Raw genomic sequence first — 22,004 nt, 5'->3', positions numbered from 1 at the left:
GGGCAAATTCCTGAACATCTGAGTCTCAGCATCTCATCTGTAAAATGGGCTGCTGTAAGGACTGCATGAGTTCAGCTGTGTAAAGGACCTAGTACAAAGCAAGTGCTCCTTATTAAAGGCAGGAAAATTGTGAAAAATGGCAGGATAAAGATTTCAGAAAGATGAAAAGTTTTAAGAAAAAGTGATATAGATTGGGAGATGCCCCAACATTTCTCTCAGTGGCTTCTTTATGGTGTGAGTGACAGGTTCCCTGCCTCTGGTCATTTATGAATTATAACTGTTAGAACCACATCACCCCCACCTCCATCCCACCCTCACCACCTCCAGTATCTCATCCCTCTTCTGTCTCATCCCCTAAATGTGGTTATGCCCATCAGTACCCAGAGGGACACTTAAGGCCTCTGATGGCACAGGAAGGCACCTAAGAAAGCAGCCATTCAAAGTTATGGTTAGTGGGTGGTGGACGAAGCAATGTCACTCAAATACCTTTCCTGGAGAAAATCCACAGGAAACTACTTTGAAGGTTCCCTGTCCCCGTCGTTTGATCTGAAAATGTGGAGGGTGTATGTATTCTTTCATTAAGAGTATGTACTGAGCGTCCAGTATGCATCAGGCACTGTGCTGGATGTACAGCTAAGAATAGGGCAGGTCTGGTCCCTTCCCTTATAGAGCCTCTATTTTTGTGCTATGATCACAGTTCCAGCTGGCATTCCACTTTGGAATTCTACATGGGCTTAAAGAGTAATTTCACAGCATTAAAGGCTAACCCCTGACCCCAGCCCCCTTTTCTCCTCAGACTTTCTTGTGACATTTCTGTTAGGATAAATGAAGAATGAGGGATATTTTTGAGTAGAAGATTCCAGGTCTCTTTCAGCACTGTTAAGGGTATGGATGAGCAGTGCATCTGCCCAATATTTATCAATACTGTTTCCTGTGAAAAATCCCAATGCTCCTGGTAAAGTTCGCCCCTGAATAAATGCAGTGTAAGAACTCCCTTAGGTGGGTCTGAGGCACTTGCACAGGCAAGTGTGAGCTGAGCTTCCTGACACAGATCTGCCGGCTCTGGAGGACACAGCGGCCAGGTCCACCCACTGGCAGAGACTCCCAGGCTGCTACTGAGAGCTTCTCCAGTGGGGCAGGGTGGGAGGAGCCTTAGAGCCCGGAGTTCTTCACCTCTTGAGGAGAGCCACCTGGAGCCTCTTCCCTTCCTTCCTTTGCTCTGATCACTCTCCTGATTTGGTAAGTGGGCTCAGGACCATTTGTTCTTAAGCTCTGGCTTTCCCTGGTTAGGCAGTGCTCTCAGAGTCTAAATACAGTCTGTATTTCACAGAAAATGTCAACACTCAACTGTTTTGAGCAGTGATTGTTACCATAAATAATGAGTAAATTGTTAGTTACACCTAAAATACGGGTTGGGTGTTTCAAATTTCAACTTTCTCCAGCTGGTTGGAGTCACAGGACACTAAGTTTAGAAACTAAGAACTAAAACACTTTTTACTATTTTTTTTAAGGAAAAAAGAATTACATTTTCAGCCAAGTATGTTAGACTGTAAGGGGAAAGATTTTTTACTTCATCTAGGGTGGGATTTCCTTCCATAAGCAGTTTCCCTTGAGCATTTACAACTCCTCAAGTCAAGAGCAAAGGCAAACTGAATTGTACACTTCAAATACTTTATATATATTTTACCACAATTCAAAAAATTAACAACATTAAAAAAAAAAAGTTAAGGCAGGTTTAGGGTTCATTTTGAGATAAAACATGAGGACTGGTCCTTCATCAGAACACTTCTTGGGTCTGGGTAAGTGACACATGGGGCTATTAAGGCTTTTCTAGAGGTGAGTTCCCTTGGGAAACATTCGAGGCATCCCGAGTGTCAGCATTCACGGTGAATAAGGACACTTATGAAAAAGAATTGCCATTCTGCAAATCTAGGACACACCTAGGCTGCTGGAAACAGGGAACAATAGGAGGAAAAAAGGTGATGAGAGGGCTGGGGGTGTGTGGGCTGGATCACAGAATTAACTGTTTTCCAGCCCCCCTGCAGGGCCTGAGTCACAGGAAATCCAGGCATGCTGGAGTGGCCCCCACCATGAATTCTATCTTAAAGTAGCACTGGCTTCCTAGCAGGCAGGCAGCTGGCGTGATGGGAAGAACTCCAGCTTTGGGGCTCCACAGACCTCGGCTTGGGGACCACTCTACCCAATATGACCTAACCTGGAGCCTAATCATTTCCATAGCAGGTTTACTGTGAGAAGCAAGTGATCTCACTTTTATAAAGTGCCAAGCACAGTGATGGTAATAATGGCAGTTAATATTTATTGAGGGCTTACTATGTGTCAGCTCCTATTCTAAGCACCTCACATAGATTTCATAACAACTCCAGGAGTTAGGTACTATTACTTAATCCCCATATTACAAGTGAGGAAACTGAGGCACACACAGTAAGGTTTTTTTAAAAAAATTTTCTGACCAGGGGTCAAACCCGTGCCCTTTGCATTGGAAGCATGGAGTCTTAACCACCGGACCGCCAGGGAAGTCTCACAATAGTAAGGTTTGGATCCAGGCCTTTCATTCTCAAAGCCTGAGCTCTCAAGCACTTAAACCACTGTTTTCTGAATAGAAGCTTCTGGCACAGTATGACTGGAGGGGCCCAGGGTACTCTGCCGGCCCTGAGAACTGTGAAAGGTGCCTATTTTTAGGCCCTGCTCTGTTCCAGAAAGAGTGCATCTTGCCCTGTTTGAAATATGAGAGTTCCTTCTCTTTGGGACGGGCAGAACTCTGAAATCTCCTTTCCCCACTAAACAAAAGGGAATTGGGCAAAATAAAACAGCTCTACTCAAGGAGATGAACAGCCAGTAAAGCAGAGAAGGGGACACTTTCCTGAAAATTCTTACTTTCTTGGTGCAGCTCACCCAGAAGTACCTGTACTGTCACTTAAAATATCAGGTCTCTGGGGGCTTCCCTGTGGCTCAGTGGTTAAGAATCCGCCTGCCAATGCAGGGGACATGGGTTCGATCCCTGCTCCAGGAAGATCCCACATGCTGCGGAGCAACTAAGCCCGTGAGCACAACTATTGAGCCCACGTGCCGCAACTACGGAAGCTTTGCACCTAGAGCCTGTGCTCCATAACAAGAGAAGCCACTGCAATAAGAAGCCAGTGCACCGCAATGAAGAGTAGCCCCTGCTCGCCACAACTACAGAGAGCCAGCGAGCAGCAATGAAGACCCAACGCAGCCAATCAAAAAAAGTAAATAAATAAAATAAAAAAAAATCCATCTATTACAAAAAAAAAAACAAGAAATGATTGATTCTTAAAAAAAAAAAAAAAAAAAAAAAAAAATCAGGTCTCTGACTGGCCTCCCCAGCACTCGGCCCTTGACACAAAGCCAGCAGACCCCTCTCGCCCAAGCAGGAGCCAGGAGCTTGGGGAGCCCGTGAGCCAGAAACCAAAGGTGACAGGCCAGGCTCTGTCACTGAGGCCACAGGACTTACTGGCTCATAGGAACTGAGTCACCTACTGCTCCTGACCAGGGTGCTGTTCCAGACCATGACCAGATGTGCTTGCTTTGTTGACATGTTTTCTCATGAGGCCACCAAGTTACTTGTTTATCTTGGAGTCTCACAGAATTTTCTCCTGCCACAAAAGCCAGGGCTTTGATTCTCACACACATTAAAGCAATCTTGGGGAAAAGAGTTAAACAAAACACAAATAAAAAGGTAATTCCTGGGCTTCCTAGATGGCGCACTGGTTAAGAATCCGCCTGCCAATGCAAAGGACACGGGTTCGATCCCTGCTCCAGGAAAATCCCACATGCTGTGGAGCAACAAAGCCCGTGCGCCACAACTATTGAGCCTGTGCTTTAGAGCCCGTGAGCCACAATTATCGAGCACCACAACGAAGAGTAGCCCCCACTCACCGCAACTGAAGAAAGCCCATGCACAGCAAAAAAGACCCAACACAGCCAATAAAATAAATAAATTTATTAAAAAAAAAAAGTAATTCCTCATCAGAGATAACTCCTAGGAAGATTTTGGCTTAATTCCCATTGGTTGTTTTTGTATCCACATCTCACTTTCAGAACCCCTGCGGTTCCCCTCTAGAAGGCCATGCTCTGCACACTCAGCTCCCACTTCCCTGTGTATGCTAAGCCTGTACACACAGGCCTGCTCTCCAAGTGTCTCTCCCAGACACAAGCGGCTGGCAGGATCCTACCCATGAGGAAACAGGCTCTGACAAGTAATTGGTGAGGAGTGAAATCAGGACCAGGGCAGGGCCCGGCTGCTCCTTCTGGGCTTACAGCCCTCAGGGGTGCTTGGGCAGTTCTGGACTCTGCAGGCAGTCAGAGGATGAAAGCCTTGGGAGGGCCCCTCTGACTGCTCTGCCCCCAATAGGGTTGAAGGCTCAACCGAGCCCACCTGAGATCTGAGCTCAGTTCACACCTGCCTGCCTTGGTCAGTGGGGAACTGTGGGAGGAACAGACAGCTCTTTCCGGACTCACTGCACTGTATACCTCGACAGGCCCTAGTGAATGGCAACATGCCCACCCCAGCATTCCTCTCCTTCGCCTCTGGCTTGAGGTTTAAGATGGACCTAGTAGGCCTTCTCTGCCCTCTTTCTGGCCCTTCCTAACCTTGGTGAAAACCTTCCAAGAGAATGTGCACATAAGCAAGTCTCAGGCTGAGCATAAGAAAACGCCAGGCTGGAGTAGAGACAAACCCCACAGCACTTTCCATCACTACCCATGGCCACTCTGCGAGGGGAACTCACGGACCACCACTGAATGCAATGGGAAGTGGGAAGGGAACATGTGCGACACCCGTGGTGGGCCAGTGCACCCCCAAACGCAGTGCCAAGGACAAAGGATCAAAGCAGAGAGTGACATGGAGTCTCGCCGCCCAGCAAATCTGGAAGAACGCTTTATATAAAGAAATGAGTGGTTGCATCTTAACAGGGAGAGGATTTTATTTCCTTTCCCTGAATTCCTCTGAGCTCAGCAAGATACAGAAATGCTGGCCTAACACGGAAGACTCTGACATGCCTGCTTCACATGGAGGTGGGTGGGGAGTGAGGCACGGCAAGAGCATGAGGGTGATGGCAGGGGCCTGGCCTTTCCGAAACACTGACTCAGCACGCCAGCTGCTGGCAGGAAGTGAGGAAGAATTCACCAGAGAGGTTTTAATGAAGAAAAACAACCCCAAACCCCAACTCCTTAAAATGTGTCCCTCAACAGTGAAGCTCCACAGCTCTGCCCATGAAACAGGGTCTGGACGGGAGAAAACGAAGGAAGAGAAACTGCAAGTGGTTAAAGGGAAAAAGAAGTTTCTACCAATCAGGTATTGACAACAATCACCACCACAGGCTGAAGGTTCCTAAAATAGATGTTTGAGCACTTAGCACATGGCTGTTCTTGTGAAGCTTTTAAACATCCTTTTGGGCCTGTTTTCTTCAACGTTTTTGGACACCAGGGCTGGCAGCCCGCTTGCCTGCTGCCAGCCTCCTGTGACCACGAAGGGGAGGGTGGTGACTTCTTCTTCATTTAACTTCTCTTAAAAGGTGACTGAGAACTGCAAGTCAACTGCTGCTTCCCTCATGCAATTTTGGGGATGGGTTTGGGGCTGGGATCCAGGTCATGTGTGGCCACAGCTGTTGTTAATAAACCTGCAATGATTTCATAAAAGGCTTCCAAAGAGCTAGGATTTAGTTTCAAATTATTCCCAGGTCGGCTGCAGATCGCTGAGCAACACCAGACCCTAACCTCCCAGCGCCAGCTGTCCCCCTGCAACAGGAAACTGGGGGGAGGAGGGTGCAGCGCTTGGAGTGGCACATGCTGAGCAGCTGGGGTCTGGAATGGCCGGGAAGGAGGATGCAGAGGAGGCCTGGACAATGTGCTGGGGAGGAGCAAAGACTAGACGGCTCTCGGCTGGTTTCTGCGACTATCTCCTCAGGTCACAGAGGCCTGGAACCCAAACTCCTTTCTGTCTAGAGTGCACCCCCCCCCGCCCCCCAACCAGGGGCCTGGAGGCAGCATGGAATGTGGCTATGTTGTGACTCCTGTTAGGATCAAGTACTCAGCCTGGGGCCTGCTGGCATTTGCTGAACATGACACATGCCAACATGCTGTGTTTACTGGACTGAGCCATACTGCTGCCCTCCTTGGTACAATCCTCTAGTGACATCCAACCCTGACTGGGGACACTGTCAAGGCCCCTTTCTACCACCTGCAACCTGTTCAACGGGGAAGGGGTCCAGAGAGGGCCTAACCCTCTATGGAGGCCTGCCTGGTTCACTGAGCGCAGGGACCCCGCCGGCAGCTCTGGTACTTGTGACCTCTCACTCCAGAGAGCAGTCTTGGGGAGTGGAAGGAGCTAACATCTGGCTGAAGATCTGGGCTTGCATCCTGGTTTTACCAAGTGATCAGAATCTTGTTTTCCTCATCTGTAGAATGGGAAACTGGTCCTGCCCCCATGTTGTAACAGAAACAACAGTGTTTAAAACAGTAACTCAAAATAAAATGCTAAGGCCAACTGTGGAAGCCAAGTTATGGGGCAACATGGGGTTTCACTTTACCATCTTTTTTATAGAAAGTAAAATTTAAGGAAAAAATACTGAAATTAAAAATTAGTTACTGACCTAAAGTCTGGAATATCTTTCTGAAGGGTCTCTACTTTTCCTCCTCAATCCTCTCTGAAATACTTTTATTTCCTCCTTCTTTCCCAGGCCACTCAAACAAGAGTCTCAAAGGTTCCCAGTGCCCTCTGTGCCCCAGACCCATCAGGAAGACACGCTGGTCCAGGCTGTGTGGTGCTGGAGCCAACTCAGGGGAGAAGGCAGGCAGGCAGCTTTGTTTAAGATGCTGAGAGGACAGAAGATCTGAGATCAACACATGCCATTCTTTTTTTTGTTTTGTTTTTTTTAAAAATTTGGCCACACTGCACATCTTGTGGGATCTCAGTTCCCCAACAAGGGATTGAACCTGTGCCCTTGGCAGTGAAAGTGTGGAGCCCTAACCACTGGACTGCCAGGGAATTCCCCATGCCACCTTTTACTGACCACAATCTTCTGCAAGTTTCTTCATCTGTAAAACTGGGATGATACATCTGCCTTAGAGGATTGCCACAGAACTAAATATATTAACACACATTAATGTCAGGTTCAATCCACTCCAGGTTTGGGAAAAATAAGTCTCCTAACCGAATGGCTAGGCGATAATGGTGCCAAATTGTAAACTGGTTGTAAAAGCCCTAGAGTTTTATTTGAACTGAACATGCTTTAAATTCTTATATTTAAAAAACAAAGAAGTTGTAGAAAACAATTCTGTGCAGTTTCTGGTAGCCAAAACCCAACATAAATACCAACTTTGTTTTGTATTTAAAGACAAAATGCTCTTATGAATTCTGCCCCACTTCTAGAATCCACACTGCCAGGTGACTGCCCTGAACATGGCTTCTAACATTGCGATGTAACTTGTTAACCCCTTGAAGTTACCACTCATGGACAAGAAAAAAGCCAGCACATTTGGGTCCAGTAAAGTCCCAGGGTAACCCTTCCCCTACCGCAAAATGTTCATTTACGCGTTGTGAATTGGCTGTGCATCCTGACCCCTAAACTAGAAAACTGTAGTTTGTTGTGACTGGTTTGCTTCTGTTTTTTTTTCCTTCCTAAAAAGACATCTTGTTTTACAAGACTCTTGGTTGAATGTTTTGAGCTCATTTCTGACAACTAAAAGATAACTGACAGCTCTCTAATATGGAGTTAGTTCAGTTCCCAAGCAATCTCTAATCATTAAGGATGAAAACTCAACTTCTCTCCAAACCACAAAGGGATAACTCCCTCACAGGCAAATGAGAGATTCTTCCTGGCCTTGCTGGTTAATTAAGCCAGAGAAAAAGCTGAATGACAGGGCATGCTTTGTTTCCCTGAACTTCTGAACGGCTCTGTGTTCCCCGAAGCCTCAACAGATGCTGGGTTGGAATTCAATAGGTCTCCTGGTGAGAATCAAGGAAACGGGGCTGATCCTGGTTTTGATGGGAACAGGACAAATGGAACAAAATCTCTGGCTGTGGCTACCAGAGGAAATCGGAGGGATCTGTATTTGCCTGACCTTCCTTTCGAACTTTATTTTGAGCATATACAGAACCTTTCTCAGGGTAGAAGACGACAATTCAACAAGAAAATGAGGGGCAGTCGCGTGCCATAGCACCCAAACAACATAACAGAACACGAGAAACCTTTATAATCAAGTCCATGTATGGGAAGAAAAGGGAGGTGGCAGGAGAAGGAGGAACAAGAGGGAGCAGAAAGGAAAGCGGTGCTGAGAAGAGTCCAGACTGCCTGCCACACACCCTCCTGGACGTGGTAACTCCCACGCTGCTCTTTGTTTCTAGAGAGGAGAGCAGTCTGAGGAACGCCTCCTAGGAGCTCCAGATGAAGAAATAGACCCTATTTCTTCACCAAGTTCCTAGAGATGCTCAGGCCCCCAGTTTGCTGGCTGGATGGGACAGAGGAAGTGAGTCAGTGGGACTGTCAGGTCCCAGGAAGTTCTGTCACAAAATGCAGCATGGGTTACCTTGGAAAGCACATCCCACCGTGGGCCACACCTCCATCCATTCAACCAACAACAGAAGGATGACTATTTCCAAAGCCCCTTTCTTTCAATTATTCCCTCAGTGACAGGAGGGCAGGCTTGCTAAGGGTCTTACTGGTCACGGAGCTGTGGAATAAGAGCAATTCCTGGGTCCCTCAGCCCAGTTTTCCACCCAGGAAGGAGACGGTTCCTGACATGCAGATACCGGGTTTTCACAGAGGACTGTGCTTTTCAAAACCATGGGGAGCTCTGAGGATTAGGATTAGGCCACCAGCCTGGTCTGCTGTGCCTCTCAACAGGGGCTGGCCTGTTACCTTGACACCTTCTCTTTTCTTAGTTTCGAAAAAAAAAATTTTTTTTTAAATTTATGTACTCATTTATTTATTGGCTGCACTGGGTCTTTGTTGTTGCACATGGGCTTTCTCTAGTTGTGGTGAGCGGGGGCTACACTTCACTGTGGTGTGTGGGCTTCTCATTGCGGTGGCTTCTGTCGTTGCGGAGCATGGGCTCTAGGCACACAGGCTCAATAGTTGTGGCGCATGGGCTTAGTTGCGCCGTGGCATGTGTGATCTTCCTGGAACAGGGCTTGAACCCGTGTCCCCTGCATTGATAGGTGGATTCTTAACGACTGCGCCCCCTAGGAAGTCCCATGACACCTTTTCTTATTAGGCGTATTAGAGATGTTCTACATCAGGGATAAAGATTGGTGGCTAACAAGACTTTTATCTTTGACTTATAAAGTTCTAGCTTGAACAGTGTTTTACATGCGGATTAATGGTCAATCTTTAAATAATTGGGAGACTTCACATTAAAATACAGATTTCTGACCCCCCTGGGAAATCTGAAGCACAGTCTCATCTAGCAACAAACTATGGGGGCTGAGCAGCAGCTCCTTAGATGGGGCCCCCTCCCCCCTGTTTGCTACAGCCCCCACCACACCCTGCTGTCCCCTAGACCTTGCCTACTTAACATTCATGAATTGTTTATGTTGCTACTTGCCCCTGTGGTTAACTTGGGACTGTGATCCCAGCTACATGCTGTTTGTGTTCATGTAAATATTTTCACATATATATATTTTTTTAAACTGCCTACTCTTGTTTAAAAAATGTAAATATTAATTTTGGCTGCACTGGGTCTTAGTTGCAGTATGAGGGATCTTTGTTGCGGCACATGGGCTTCTTGGTTGTGGCATGTGGATTCTTAGTTGCAGCACGCAGGATCTAGTTCCCTGACCAGAGATCGAACCTGGGCCCTCTACATTGGGAGCGCAGAGTCTTACCCACTGGACCACCAGGGAAGGCCCTTTCCATGTTTTTAAACATAGATATATGGCATCACTTTTATAGCTGAATGCTATATGAATGCAAGCACCCTCCTGAATTGTCCACCACTGTACACAAGAGGGAGAGATAAAAGATTTCTCTTATTCACATCCAAATTGATCCTTATTACTATAGGGATGTTTACTGATTTCTTATTGAGTCATATTACTCTTCACATATTAACAATATATATCTATATCATATATATGTTACAACTATTTCTCCCTGTTTTTCATTTACCTTTATCTTTGTTTATGGTGCCTTTTGCCAAAGAGGATTTATGTTTTCTCACCCTGGCCTTGATGCAATGCTGAGAAGGACCTTCCCGTCTCCAAGATTATAAAAGTCATCTCCTTTGTTTTCTTTTCTTTCTTTTTTTTTAAAAAAATTAATTAATTAATTAAATTTATTTATTGGCTGCACTGGGTCTTTGTTGCTGCACAAAGGCTTTCTCTAGTTGCTGCGAGCAGGGGCTACCCTTCATTGTGGTGCACAGGCTCCTCACTGTAGTGGCTTCTTTTGTTGTGGAGCATGGGCCCTGGGTGCGTGGGCTTCAGTAGTTGCGGCACATGGGCTCAATAGTTGTGGCTCACGGGCTCTAGAGCGCAGGCTCAATAGTTGTGGCGCACGGGCTCAGTTGCTCTGTGGTATGTGGAATCTTCCCAGAGCAGGGCTTGAACCCATGTCCCCTGCACTGGCAGGCAGATTCTTAACCACTACGCCACCTAGGAAGTCCCTCCTTTGTTTTCTTGAAGTATTTCCAAATGTTTAGCCCAGTGTCCCCAAAACAGCTATTGAATGTTTCTCCACACAGTAGCCAGTAAGACCTTGAAAACTTTAATTAGGCCAAGTCACTCATGTGCTCAAGGCCTGCAACAGCTCCCATCACACTCAGTGAAACCCACAGGCCTGCTTCTGTGCCCACCTCTCTCCCCCTCCCCGCTTCGTTCACCACCTGCAAGCCACACTGGCCTTCCTTCCGTTCCACAAATAGGCCGAATTTGTTTTACTTCTTTGGCCTGCCTTGCTCCTCCTTTCCATGCAGGTTTCACTGCAAATGCTGCCCCTCAAGAGAGGCCTGACGAGATGACTCCCTACTCCAGCTCCTGTCACTCTCCATCGAATCACTCTCACTGTTCTGACACAGTACCAACCACATGAAGAATTTCTGTTTTAAACTTAACAGACTGTAAACTCCATGAAGACTAGTCCTGGCAACACTGAATAGTTACAAATGAAGGAATGGATGAATCTATCATTTCTCCACGGATTTGAATAAAATTTTTATCAAATATTAAATTCTTCTGGGAGTGTTCCTGGCCTCTACCTTGTCCTCGTGATCTATCTGCCTACTCTCGCATTAGTGTACATGATTTTGATTAGTGTAGCTTCAGAGTAAAAATCAAGTCTCATTTTCAAAATTACAGATAATTTTTCAAGAAAAAAACAAATCCTACTGAATTTAAATGGAAATTGCAGTAACCTTGGAGACTACCTCAGACACAAGTAATCTCTTTGTAATACCAAATCTCCCCTTTGAGGGACAAGGTACTTCTCCACTGTCCAGGCCATCCTCACTTGCCTCCAGTGACAGCTCAGGAGCCACTGGCCATCCGAAGGCCCCCGTGGGCTCTGGTGCCGGTTTCTAGTCAGCTCCAAGATGGCAGGGTATTTATCCACTGTTATGCCGAATCGCTTTTTGGTAGAACAACTCTTCTCACATACTATGTTGCCATCCTTACTGATCAACATACACGAACAGTAACAGTACCAAACTTAAAAATTATTTTAAGAAGAACTGGTACTTTTTAATATTAAAGCTTATTTCAAGAACAAAGCATATTTTTCCACATGCTCAAGTCTCTTCATGTCCTTCAATATGGTTTTATAGTTTTCTTCATATTTCTTGTTAAAGTTCATTTCCAGGGTATTTCATGATTTATACCACTACTGTGAATGGCATACTGTATATTTATTTTATATCTAGCCATCCTTCACTGCTTCTGGTACCTTTTCAGTTGTTTATTTTGTTTTTTCTCAGGTTTAAAATGGTAGATTTGCCTTTCTTCTTTATATATAAAAGTTCTTAGAATTTTTTACTGCACACACAGTGGGTGTTCAATAAGCATTAGTGATTATCTTCTCCAATATCTATACTTCATCTTATTCTCTCAGCTAACTGCACTGACTAGCACAAATAGTGGTGATAGCCTTATATTTAACTTTTAGGGAATGCTTCTATGTATTTCACCATTAAATACATGCTAATGACTGTTTTGAAATATGGGGCTTCTAATCTAATCCTTCTAATACTATTGTTGGAGCGTAAATCAAGAATGAATACAATCATCCCTAGGCATCCAGAAGGGATTGGTTCCAGGACTCCCATGGACACTAAAACCAGTGATGCTGAAGTCCCCTATACAAAATGGTGTGGTGTTTGCATAAAACCTATGCACATCTGCCTGTATACTTTATTTTTATTTTTTAAAATAAATCTGTTTATTTATTGGCTGCATTGGGTCTTCATTGCTGTGCGTGGGCTTTCTCTAGTTGCAGCAAGTGGGGGCTACTCTTTGTTGTGGGCTTCTTATTGCGGTGGCTTCTCCTGTGGAACATGGGCTCTAGGCGCATGGACTTCAGTAGTTACAGCTTGCAGGCTCTAGAGCACAGGCTCAGTAGTTGTTGCACATGAGCTTAGTTGCTCCATGGCATGTGGGATCTTCCTGGACCAGGGCTTGAACCCATGTCCCCTGCATTGGCAGGCAGATTCCTAACCACTGTGCCACCAGGAAAGTCCCTCCCATATACTTTAAATCATCTCTAGATTACTTATAATACCTCATACAATGTAAATGCTATACAAATAGTTGCTAGCATGTGGCAAATTCAAGTTTTGTTTTTTGGAACTTTCTGGAAAGTTTTTTTCCTGAGTATTTTCAATACATGGTTGAATCCACAGATGTAGAACTTGCAGATATGGAGGGCTGACTGCATTTGTCTTTATTATCTAAATATATCATATGGTAAATTATATTAACAGAGTTCTTTATATTGAACTATCCTTGCACATCTGGAACAATTTCACTTGGTCATGGTTTCTATTTGCTGATATTTTATTTAGAGAATTTAAAATCTATATTCATAAGTGAGATAAATCTGTAGCTTTCTTTGTCAGGGTTACCTCTGAGAGGTTTTGGTATCAGCATTATGCTGGCTTTATACAAATATATGTAAAACATTCTTTACTTTTCTATCCTCGGAAGTATTTCAAATGGCATAGAAAAATTTTATTCCTTAAAGGATTAAAAGAATTTGCTCATAAACTGTTGGGGAATGCTGCTTTCTGAGGAGTAACTTTTTAGCTACTTTCTCAATTTTTGTGTGTGGTTATTGGTCTACGCATTTTCCTATCTTTTCAGGATTCAAAATGCGTTACATATGTATAAAATCTCCTTTTGTTATATTACCATGGAACACCTAATAAAGCAAAATGTGGTTGCTTAGAAAAAAAACCTTTTTGTTACATAATCTATACTTTTCCCCTACAAAGCAACAGGTAGCCAGCCATGCATTCACTTACAGTGGGGTCAGTCCACAGAGAGCATCTGGAACACTCCTGACAAGGGGCTCCTGGGGAGCGAGGATGTTGACAGAAGTGGTCATATCCATTGATAGATACTCGACAGAGGTAGCACATTTGGGCACCGCAGCGGCAAGACATGCGGTTGCAGCCTTCTGATTTGATGAGGCCAGTCCCACACTTGTGGCATTTCCTAATGCGGGCAGCAGTCATTTTTTCTTCACTAAAAAAAAAAAAAAAAAAAAGAAAAAGAAAACATGATTGGAGATGATGGCAGGGAAGATGAAGAAAAAAGAAAAACATTATGGCCATTAAAGTATTTCTTTCTTTCCACATATAATGACTGCTTGGCTCTTTTGGTGACATCTGAAGGGTGAAAAGAGCCTATGTGTTGGAGTCTCAGAACTGGCTTCAGTTTTTCAGTTGTATGACCTTGGGTAAACTATTTAACTGCCTTGAGACTCAGTTTCCTCATTTTTAAATTGGGAGAACCCAACTTTCTCATGGTGTTTTGAGGATTACAGATAAAATACAAAGTACCCTGGGGCACAGTGCCTGGCACTCAGCATTTAGAAAATGATTATTCTATTTGTTACAGGAATCCCTATAGGCTTAAAATGGAGAGAAAAAAACTCACGGTCTTCCTAAACAATGTTTTTTATATACACAAAGTTGGGTAATGGAGAGCCAGTAAACCTTAGTTACATACACACTTTAGATTTTTAAACACATGCTTGACATAGGGCTGGGACAGACACAGCTGGGGGCAATCCCATAAGCACACTATGACTTCTTCCTGTTGGCAGTGCCTACCTCCTATGACAAACTGGCATGTTGGAATCCTACATTCCCAGATTCCCTTGCAGCTAGGTCACTGGCATGTATATGACTCAATCCTGGCCAATGGGAAGCTGATAGGGAGGCTACTTGTTTCCAGAAGCACTTTTACTGATATCTAGAGTCAAAATGACAGTGCTTGGTTAATTTTCAAGAGCTGGCATTGCTGAATCAGTTACTTCTAATGGGGCTGTTCAAAACTCTGAAGTAACACTTGCCACCTTTGCCTATAATTGCTTATGTGTCTGTCTTCCTCTGCTGTGTTGAGTTCCTAAAGGTAGAGGGCAGAGGCTGTGCTGCTTGTACCCAGCTGGCATGAAGAAGTATGGTCTTCATGGGAAGGAGTCAAAAGGATCCCTGCTGAGACCAAGAAGAGCATGAAGGACCACAAGCGTGGATAGCCTTGAAGGACTCATCTCACTGCTCGACCACTCTCCAAGCATGAATCCAGAGTGGTAACCAAGAAACTGCTTCAATATAAAGAATGTGATACTCTGGGGGTGAGTTCTGATCTGCACTCTCCCTCCTAAAGCTGAGAAAATGCAGCCTTCTTTCCTTCCACTGCTCCCAGTTTTTCTGCTAATAAGTAAGACTAGCCAGGTGAGTCTGGGGGCAGGCAAGTGGTTTTAATTATTGATATTTAGAAGACTGTTGTAGTGTGCTCCTCAGAAGCCAGATCATGTGTTTAAAAATAGAAAAATGCATTAGGAAATTGGCTATTATTCACTTAGGTCTATTTTTTTTTTAACGAATGTTTGCCATTCCTGCAGTAAGTCTTTCTTTCTTTCTTTTTTTAAAATTTATTTTATTTATTTTTGGTTGCGTTGGGTCTTTGTTGCTGCATGTGGGCCTTCTCTAGTTGTGGAGAGCAGGGGCTACTCTTCGTTGCGTAGGTCTACTTTTTGAATGGCCCAAAATGAAAGAAGGCAAAACTCTGGTTGAAAAGAATTTAAATCCGGTTCAAGTTACAGAAGAACAAATGAGTTCTAAGTTTTGCTGAACAGGAAATAAGGTTAAGGAGAAGTTTTAAAAAAGTGAATTTGTTATTGCCAACACTGTACACATGTTCATGATTTCAGTTACCTCCACAACTGTGAGGACAGTTCATGTTAAGACTCACAAGGTTCTGATGAAAAAGTTTCCAATCTGAAAAGCTGTGACCAGCACACAACTGCAATTTTCTATAGCATGAACTTTCTGTGTAAGCGCATCCTGGAGACTGAGGTGTGGCTTTAAGCCATTGCACTCTGGTTGCCTGGGGCTGGCTCACTTCTTCCCTGGGCAGCTGCTTAGGCTGTAGTGTGGGAGAAGAGTGGCTAAAGAGAACCAAAGGTACACAGTCTTTTCCAGGAGAAGGGTGCATTTGCTTGCTCTGTTTCACCAAGCTGTCAGTTGCCAATGTGAAATAATACTGGGTGTAGTGGCAGAGAAAAGGCACTTCTATATGGATGGAGGAATATAAAGAACACATACAACTCAGCATTGTTATAATGTTCAAACAGCTTTTCAACACTGCAAAAGTATCTATTGAAGTCCTTTGTTTTTGTAAAAGAACGGTACTAGGTAGGACCAGAATGGCTCTATACCTATACCAAAAGAGGACTGCTATTATGGGATGTGGTGACCACCTATCCAGTAATGTGAAGGTGCGAAACGGGACTAGGGAGAAATCACAGTTGATTTTTTTGGGAGGAAGGTGATTTGGCAAGCAGATTCTAAACTAGTCAGGAAATAAACAGCCCTACAGGATGTGATCGTTTGCAAGAAAGGAAGAGAAGCCTGAGCTGCAGCTGTGTGTGTTGACCTTGTGTTCAAACAGGAAGGTTCACTGCCCTCCTCTACATAACCAATCAAGATCCTACGATTCCATGATTATTTGTTCTCACCATTATTTAAGTATGTTGGGAACTCCTTTTGGGAACTGTCTATTTCTTGTAGCATACGCTGTTCAAAATCTTAAATGGCTTTCCTTTATGAGCATGTATATGCATTATTTTGGTGATAATATGCACATAAAATTTACCATTTTATCTATTTTGAAGTGTACAATTCAGGGACAGTTAGTATATTCCCAATGTTGTGCACCCGTCACCATTATCTAGTTCCATCACATTTTCATGATCCCCAAAGGAAACTCTGTACCTATTAGGCAGTCACTCTCCCCAATCCCCTTTCCCCTGCAACTGCTAATCTGCTTTCTGTCCCTAATGGATTTGTCTATTCTGTACATGGGCAAATATCCATATGCCTATCAATATTTTATATAAATGGAATCATTTATATGATGCGGCCTTTTGAGCCTGGCTTCCTTCACTTAGCATGTTTTGAAGGCTCATCCATGGTATAGCCAAGTATCTCCATCCCCTTTCTATGGCTGAATAATATTCCACTTTATGGATATACTACACTTTGTTTACCATTCACCAGTTGGTGGACATACGGGTTGTTTCCTCCGTTTGGCTATCACAAATAGTGCTGTTACAAACATTCTGGTACAAGTTTTGCTAGAACACCTGCCTCATCTCATACCACTTATTATGCTGTATCTTATGATTCAGCACTAAACTGCTTATAATTCCCTGTGTCTACCCTGCTGTTTCTTACTTTTGACAATTGTCAACTGGGGATCCCTTAGCTCTCTGGTCCATAGTATAAGGAATATACAGTGGGGAAAAGAAGCGGAAGCCCCTGGAGCACCCTTTTTCTACACAAAAAGTGATACCAGATTCCTGTGAACATCTTTGAGACTGGCGCCAGCATCAAAGACTTCAAAGGTGCAGGGGTGTCGATTCCTAATACATCTCCTTTTACTTCTCTGTCTGGCCTGTACAGAAGAATGGGCCTTGGAGAACACTGCATTACTATAAGCCTCATCAGGTGCTGACTCTAATTGCAGCTGCTGTTCCAGATGTTATTTCTTACCAGAGTAAGAAATAATCTCTGGCAACTAGTATACAGCTATTGATCTGGAAAATGCTGAGAACACCAAAAGCAGTTGGCAAGGACGTTGATCATCTGTCACCCAAAAGACAATACATCGCACCACTATTCTAATGACATGCAAACAGAACCTAGTGAACAGGAAGTAGGAGGTACTCTAGAATACATGAATATGGTGTATACATGCCAGAGTGGGAGATAAATCCCTTGAAAATACAGACATCTTTAATTTCTATGAATCTCTGGTGGTCTGGAGGTCAGGTGTGTATATATCAGGTTATTCCTTCCAAAGCTAAGCACACATTGCTTTATCGTGTATCCCCTACCATGAAGAAGTCAGACATTTGGGGGGGCCTTTCTGGATTCTGCAATTAACATATATCACCTCTGGATACATGGTTCTGATCCATTTACTGCTGATACAAAAGGCCAGGTGTAAGCAGGACCTAAACCAAGAGAAGCCTTCCAGCTGTGGTCACACCCAGTGGTATTCCAAGTGCCTATGGCAGAACAACATGCTGAGTGGAGCCAGTAGCAGGAATGGACAGAGGAGAGTCAGAAGGGGGCTGTGCTTCAAAAAGCAACCAACTCTGGGGACTTCCCTGGTGGTCCAGCGGTTAAGAATCCATCTCCCAACACAGGGGACGCAGGTTCAATCCCTGACCTGGGAACTAAGATCCCACATGCCACAGGACAACTAAGCTAGGCAGGCGCAGGTTCGATCCCGGGTTGGGGAACTAAGATCCCGAAAGTCACACAGTGCGGCCAAAAGTAAGCAGCTCTTCTCCTTCTAAGAAATATCTCTGGGTCTGTGACTAAGTCTTGGAGTAGCCTAAATGCCGTGGGGGGGGGGGGGGGGGGGGGTGCACGCCCATCAAGAACAAGTTTATAGACCCGGGCAATACTCTATCACCAACTGCAAGCAGAATACACAGGACCAGGCCTGAACAGACCCTGAATGCAAGAAGTTGTCTGTTTATGTGCTTTGTCACATTTATAAATCAGGGGCTACTGCTTAAAAAACAAAATAACAACAACAAACAGCTAATGCTTACGGAAGACTTATCACATGGCAGGAACCATTCTGGGTACTTCAATTTTCATAACAACCCTACAAGTAGATATGACTATGCTCTATACTTTACAGATAAGGAAACTGAGGCACAGAAAGATTAAGAAATTTGCTCAAGGTTCTTAACTACAGCTACCCAGGGTGAGCACTCAATAAATCTGTACTGATTTCATGAATAAGATATCCTTCTTCAAGGCAAAACAAAGGCTCAAAGAGCAACAGTAGAAATTATTCCTTCCTCCCAACTCGAACTAGATATGACATGTCCAGAGTAACAACAACAGAATTTTGGGGAGCTGGCTCGTAAATTGGCTGAAAGACAATTCCAAATGAGAAGTTTAAAGTGTTTTAGGCAATAGCACAACTGCTAGAATACTGCCAGACAAGGTGACGACTTTGAAAAAAGAACAATTTTTGACATGTTCACCTCACAAGGCCATGGTGGTGGTCACTCTAAAACATAAAGGCTGGCTGACGGGGGTAAGGCTGGATGTGAGGAAGCCATACCAGACTTCTCTGGTTGGAGCAGTATTTGCGATTACTATGTGTGTGGTTGTATTAGTTTTCTTTTGTTTGCTGTAACCTTAATCACATCTGCAAAGTCCTTTGCCATGTGAGGTTTAAAAAAAGAAAGAAAATCACAGGTTCTGGGGATTAGGACGTGAATTATCTCTGGATGCCATTTTCTTTTCTCTAGCATAGTCTGCCCTCCGGCCTCCAAAGATTCATATCCATCCCTCATGCAAACTACAGTCACCTCAACCCAAGGACCTCAAAGATCTCACCCACTGTAACATCAACTCAAACTTTATCATCTAAATTAGGTACAGATGAGACTCTGGATATGCTCCACTCTGGGACATGCTTCCTCTCCATCTGTGGGCCCGGGAAACTAAAGAAACAATTGTCTGTTCCTAAAATACAAAGATGGGGCACGCATAGGATGGCATTTATAGATATTCTGCTTCAAAAGGGGAGAAAATGGAAGGAAGAAAGGAGTCACCATTTCTAATAATTTAGAAATCCAGCTGGGCAACCTCCCTTATATTTCGGCTCTGAAAACAATCCTCTGTGGCTCACGGATCCACTCTGAATAATCCTTCCTCTTTCAAGAAAGGTAGCATATGTTTGTAGCTGAGTAGTTTTTACTCAGCTTGTTTGCTGCTTTATACAATTTTGGGGGTCTAACAGACTTCTTTCATTCTGTACTGTCTTCTTTCAGTCCAACCTGGGAATGTTTCCACTGATATAAAATTCTCAAGAACGTTGTGGGTCTCCCATGTATGTCACAGGGATTCATTCCATTAAGACATGAAGCTCATTCACAAATACTTCCCAGATAATCCTATCTCTATTTTTGGCTTCTGCTTAGATGGCTGAAGCATAATGCCCAAGTTTCCTAGAGGCTCCCTGGCTACACTGAGGAGATCTGTGTGTCACTCTCTTGAGCTCTTCAAAGAGCCTTTGTGTGACTGAATACTCTGACATTCTCAATACAGCCTTGGTTTTTTCTCTAGAGCACGCTTTTCCTGACAGTCAATCTCTTAATTTTAGGTTCTTTTATCACCTGGATAAGATGAAAATTTCAGAAACAATTGAGCCTGTTCCTTTTTGTTAACAGCCCTTCCCACAATCTTCACTTTTCACTCTCCAATACTGTGCTTGGGGGACTTCTCTGGAGAAGTCCCAAAAGATGAGACATCTTGGGGAACAGTTTTCTGCCTACCAAACTTGTGGCAAAGAGCAAAGTCAGGGAGCCATTTGCCTAGGTTCAAATTCCTGCTATACCAATTACCACCTGTGTGACCATGTTTACCTGGCTCTCTGTGCCTCAGATGTGTCATTTGTAAAAAGAGGATAATAAGTATCTGTCTGTGGTGGAGACCTGGAGACTGTTAACTGCCTCAGCCATTTCCCACTTCATTTTCTTGGTCACAAAACCCACTCCTTACCCTTCAAATTTAAGCTGGACAAAAAAAAATCAGCCAGCCAGGGACTACATACGGTATCTGCCTTGGAGCCAGTTTGTGGCCATGTGACTCAGTCTAGACTAATAGGGTATGAGCAGAAATAATATATATAATTTCTGCTTCACTTAAAACTTAAAAGCTGCCTGCCTGGCAATTTGTCTCTGTCTCTCTCCTTTTCTATAGGCTGGAGTGCAAATGTGGCTGCAACCCAGTTACCATTATGCAGATGAGAATACCATCTTAGGGAATGGTGAAGCAATGAGATCAAGAAACCTAGGTCTTTGAATGACCTCAAGGGACAAATCTGCCCCATCTGCCTGGCAGGGCTGGACTATTATATGAGAGAGAAATAGACTTCTGTATTAAATAAGTCAATGTATTTTATATCTGTAAAGTGCCCAGACACATAAGGAGTACTATACAGTAATGGTTGTTCTTACTGACCGCATTATTTTCCATTCTGGAGGTTTTAATTCTACCTAATGTCTCAGGCCACCAGTCTCCTATAGAAAGCAGACAAGCAACAGCAGTGCAATGTCATCTAATTCAGATGTGTTATTTGCTTGTTTATCTAAACAATAAAGAGAAAAGGAACCAAAAGTTATTGAATTCACATGTGCCAGGCATTTACTATGTTACATTTGACCCTGGAGAGAGTTCTAAGAGGCTGCACAGACAAGGAAACAGAGGCTCAGGGGTTAGATCCCTTCCTTGAGATCATTCTAGCTACTGGAGTAGCTTGAGAGCTTCTTTTTCCTGCAATATTCACTGCCCCCACTGCCCAAAAGCCACGTTATCGGGGGGAGTTGAAAATCAGTCAGTAAGTCCCCCAAATCACGTTACTCACATAGATGTTCGGTACTTGATGTCATCTTTTTCAGCCAGCTCTTCACAAGTGAGACCGTTGTGCTCTTTCCAGAGTCCCTGACACTTCCTACAGGTTTCCTGGGGATAGAGAGACATAAAGATGGCTCTTGGTGAGTAGACACCATACAAATTTCTGTTCAGCAATCAGGAATGCAAAACAAGCTTCACTTGGCTTGAATTCTTTCAGAGGGTCTCTCTCCCTTTCAGCAGAGATATTTCTAAAGACACCTTTCAATAGAAGAGGTAAGAATCATTATAAGAAAGCATGGGGAAATTTTTCTCTCCATGGATCAAAAGAAAGTGTTGCTCCCAGCAGTCAATTTGTATAAGGCTTTCTAAAATGCTGGGAGTCACATGAAAAAACTACAGAAGATAAATTTATGTGATATTGGTTTTTTAAAAATAAAATACTGTGAGCTGCTTGAGGGCTGGTTCCACCCAGTGTTCCAGTGTTTGTCTGGCATAGACCACTTGTATTGAACTGAACTGAAGAACAGTCTAGATTAGGGTCACTAGGGGTCCTTAAGGGAGACATTCCCTCAGTCACCCCTCATTCATAAACATGGATATCATCCTCCAGAGCTTAACTTCATTTATAAACATAAATTTAAAAAAAAATTACTACTTTTTATTCTAGGACTCTTCACAGTTTACAAAATATTTTCACATGTGCCAGAAACCATCTCACATCAATAACAAGAATTTAAAGAAACATTAATTCAATTTAATTTCCATAAATGGAAATCATGACCCTAATAAGTACGATGAAGGAAAAGATGGTGTTGTCAGCTTTGTTTGGCCTAGGGAGACAGTGAAGGCTTGAGGAA

General features: G+C 43.8%; 1 protein-coding gene across 2 annotated transcripts in view; it reads right to left on the bottom strand.

Annotated features, from left to right (window-relative positions):
- RNF216 (ring finger protein 216) overlaps positions 1–22,004 on the bottom strand; it is a 160,453-nt gene that overhangs the window by 5,778 nt on the left and 132,671 nt on the right. For both annotated transcript variants that reach the window (XM_057748631.1, XM_057748632.1), the window contains exons 14-15: positions 21,158–21,255; positions 13,492–13,714 (exon numbers count right to left, since the gene is read on the bottom strand). In XM_057748631.1, coding sequence (XP_057604614.1) covers positions 13,492–13,714; positions 21,158–21,255 — 321 coding nt within the window. The remainder of the gene's footprint in view (positions 1–13,491; positions 13,715–21,157; positions 21,256–22,004) is intronic.

Source organism: Hippopotamus amphibius, chromosome 9, assembly GCF_030028045.1.
Source record: "Hippopotamus amphibius kiboko isolate mHipAmp2 chromosome 9, mHipAmp2.hap2, whole genome shotgun sequence".
In the NCBI taxonomy this organism is placed as follows: Eukaryota; Metazoa; Chordata; class Mammalia; order Artiodactyla; family Hippopotamidae; genus Hippopotamus; species Hippopotamus amphibius.
Note: the sequence above shows the minus strand (reverse complement) of the source record. Positions and strands in the feature narration are given on the sequence as shown.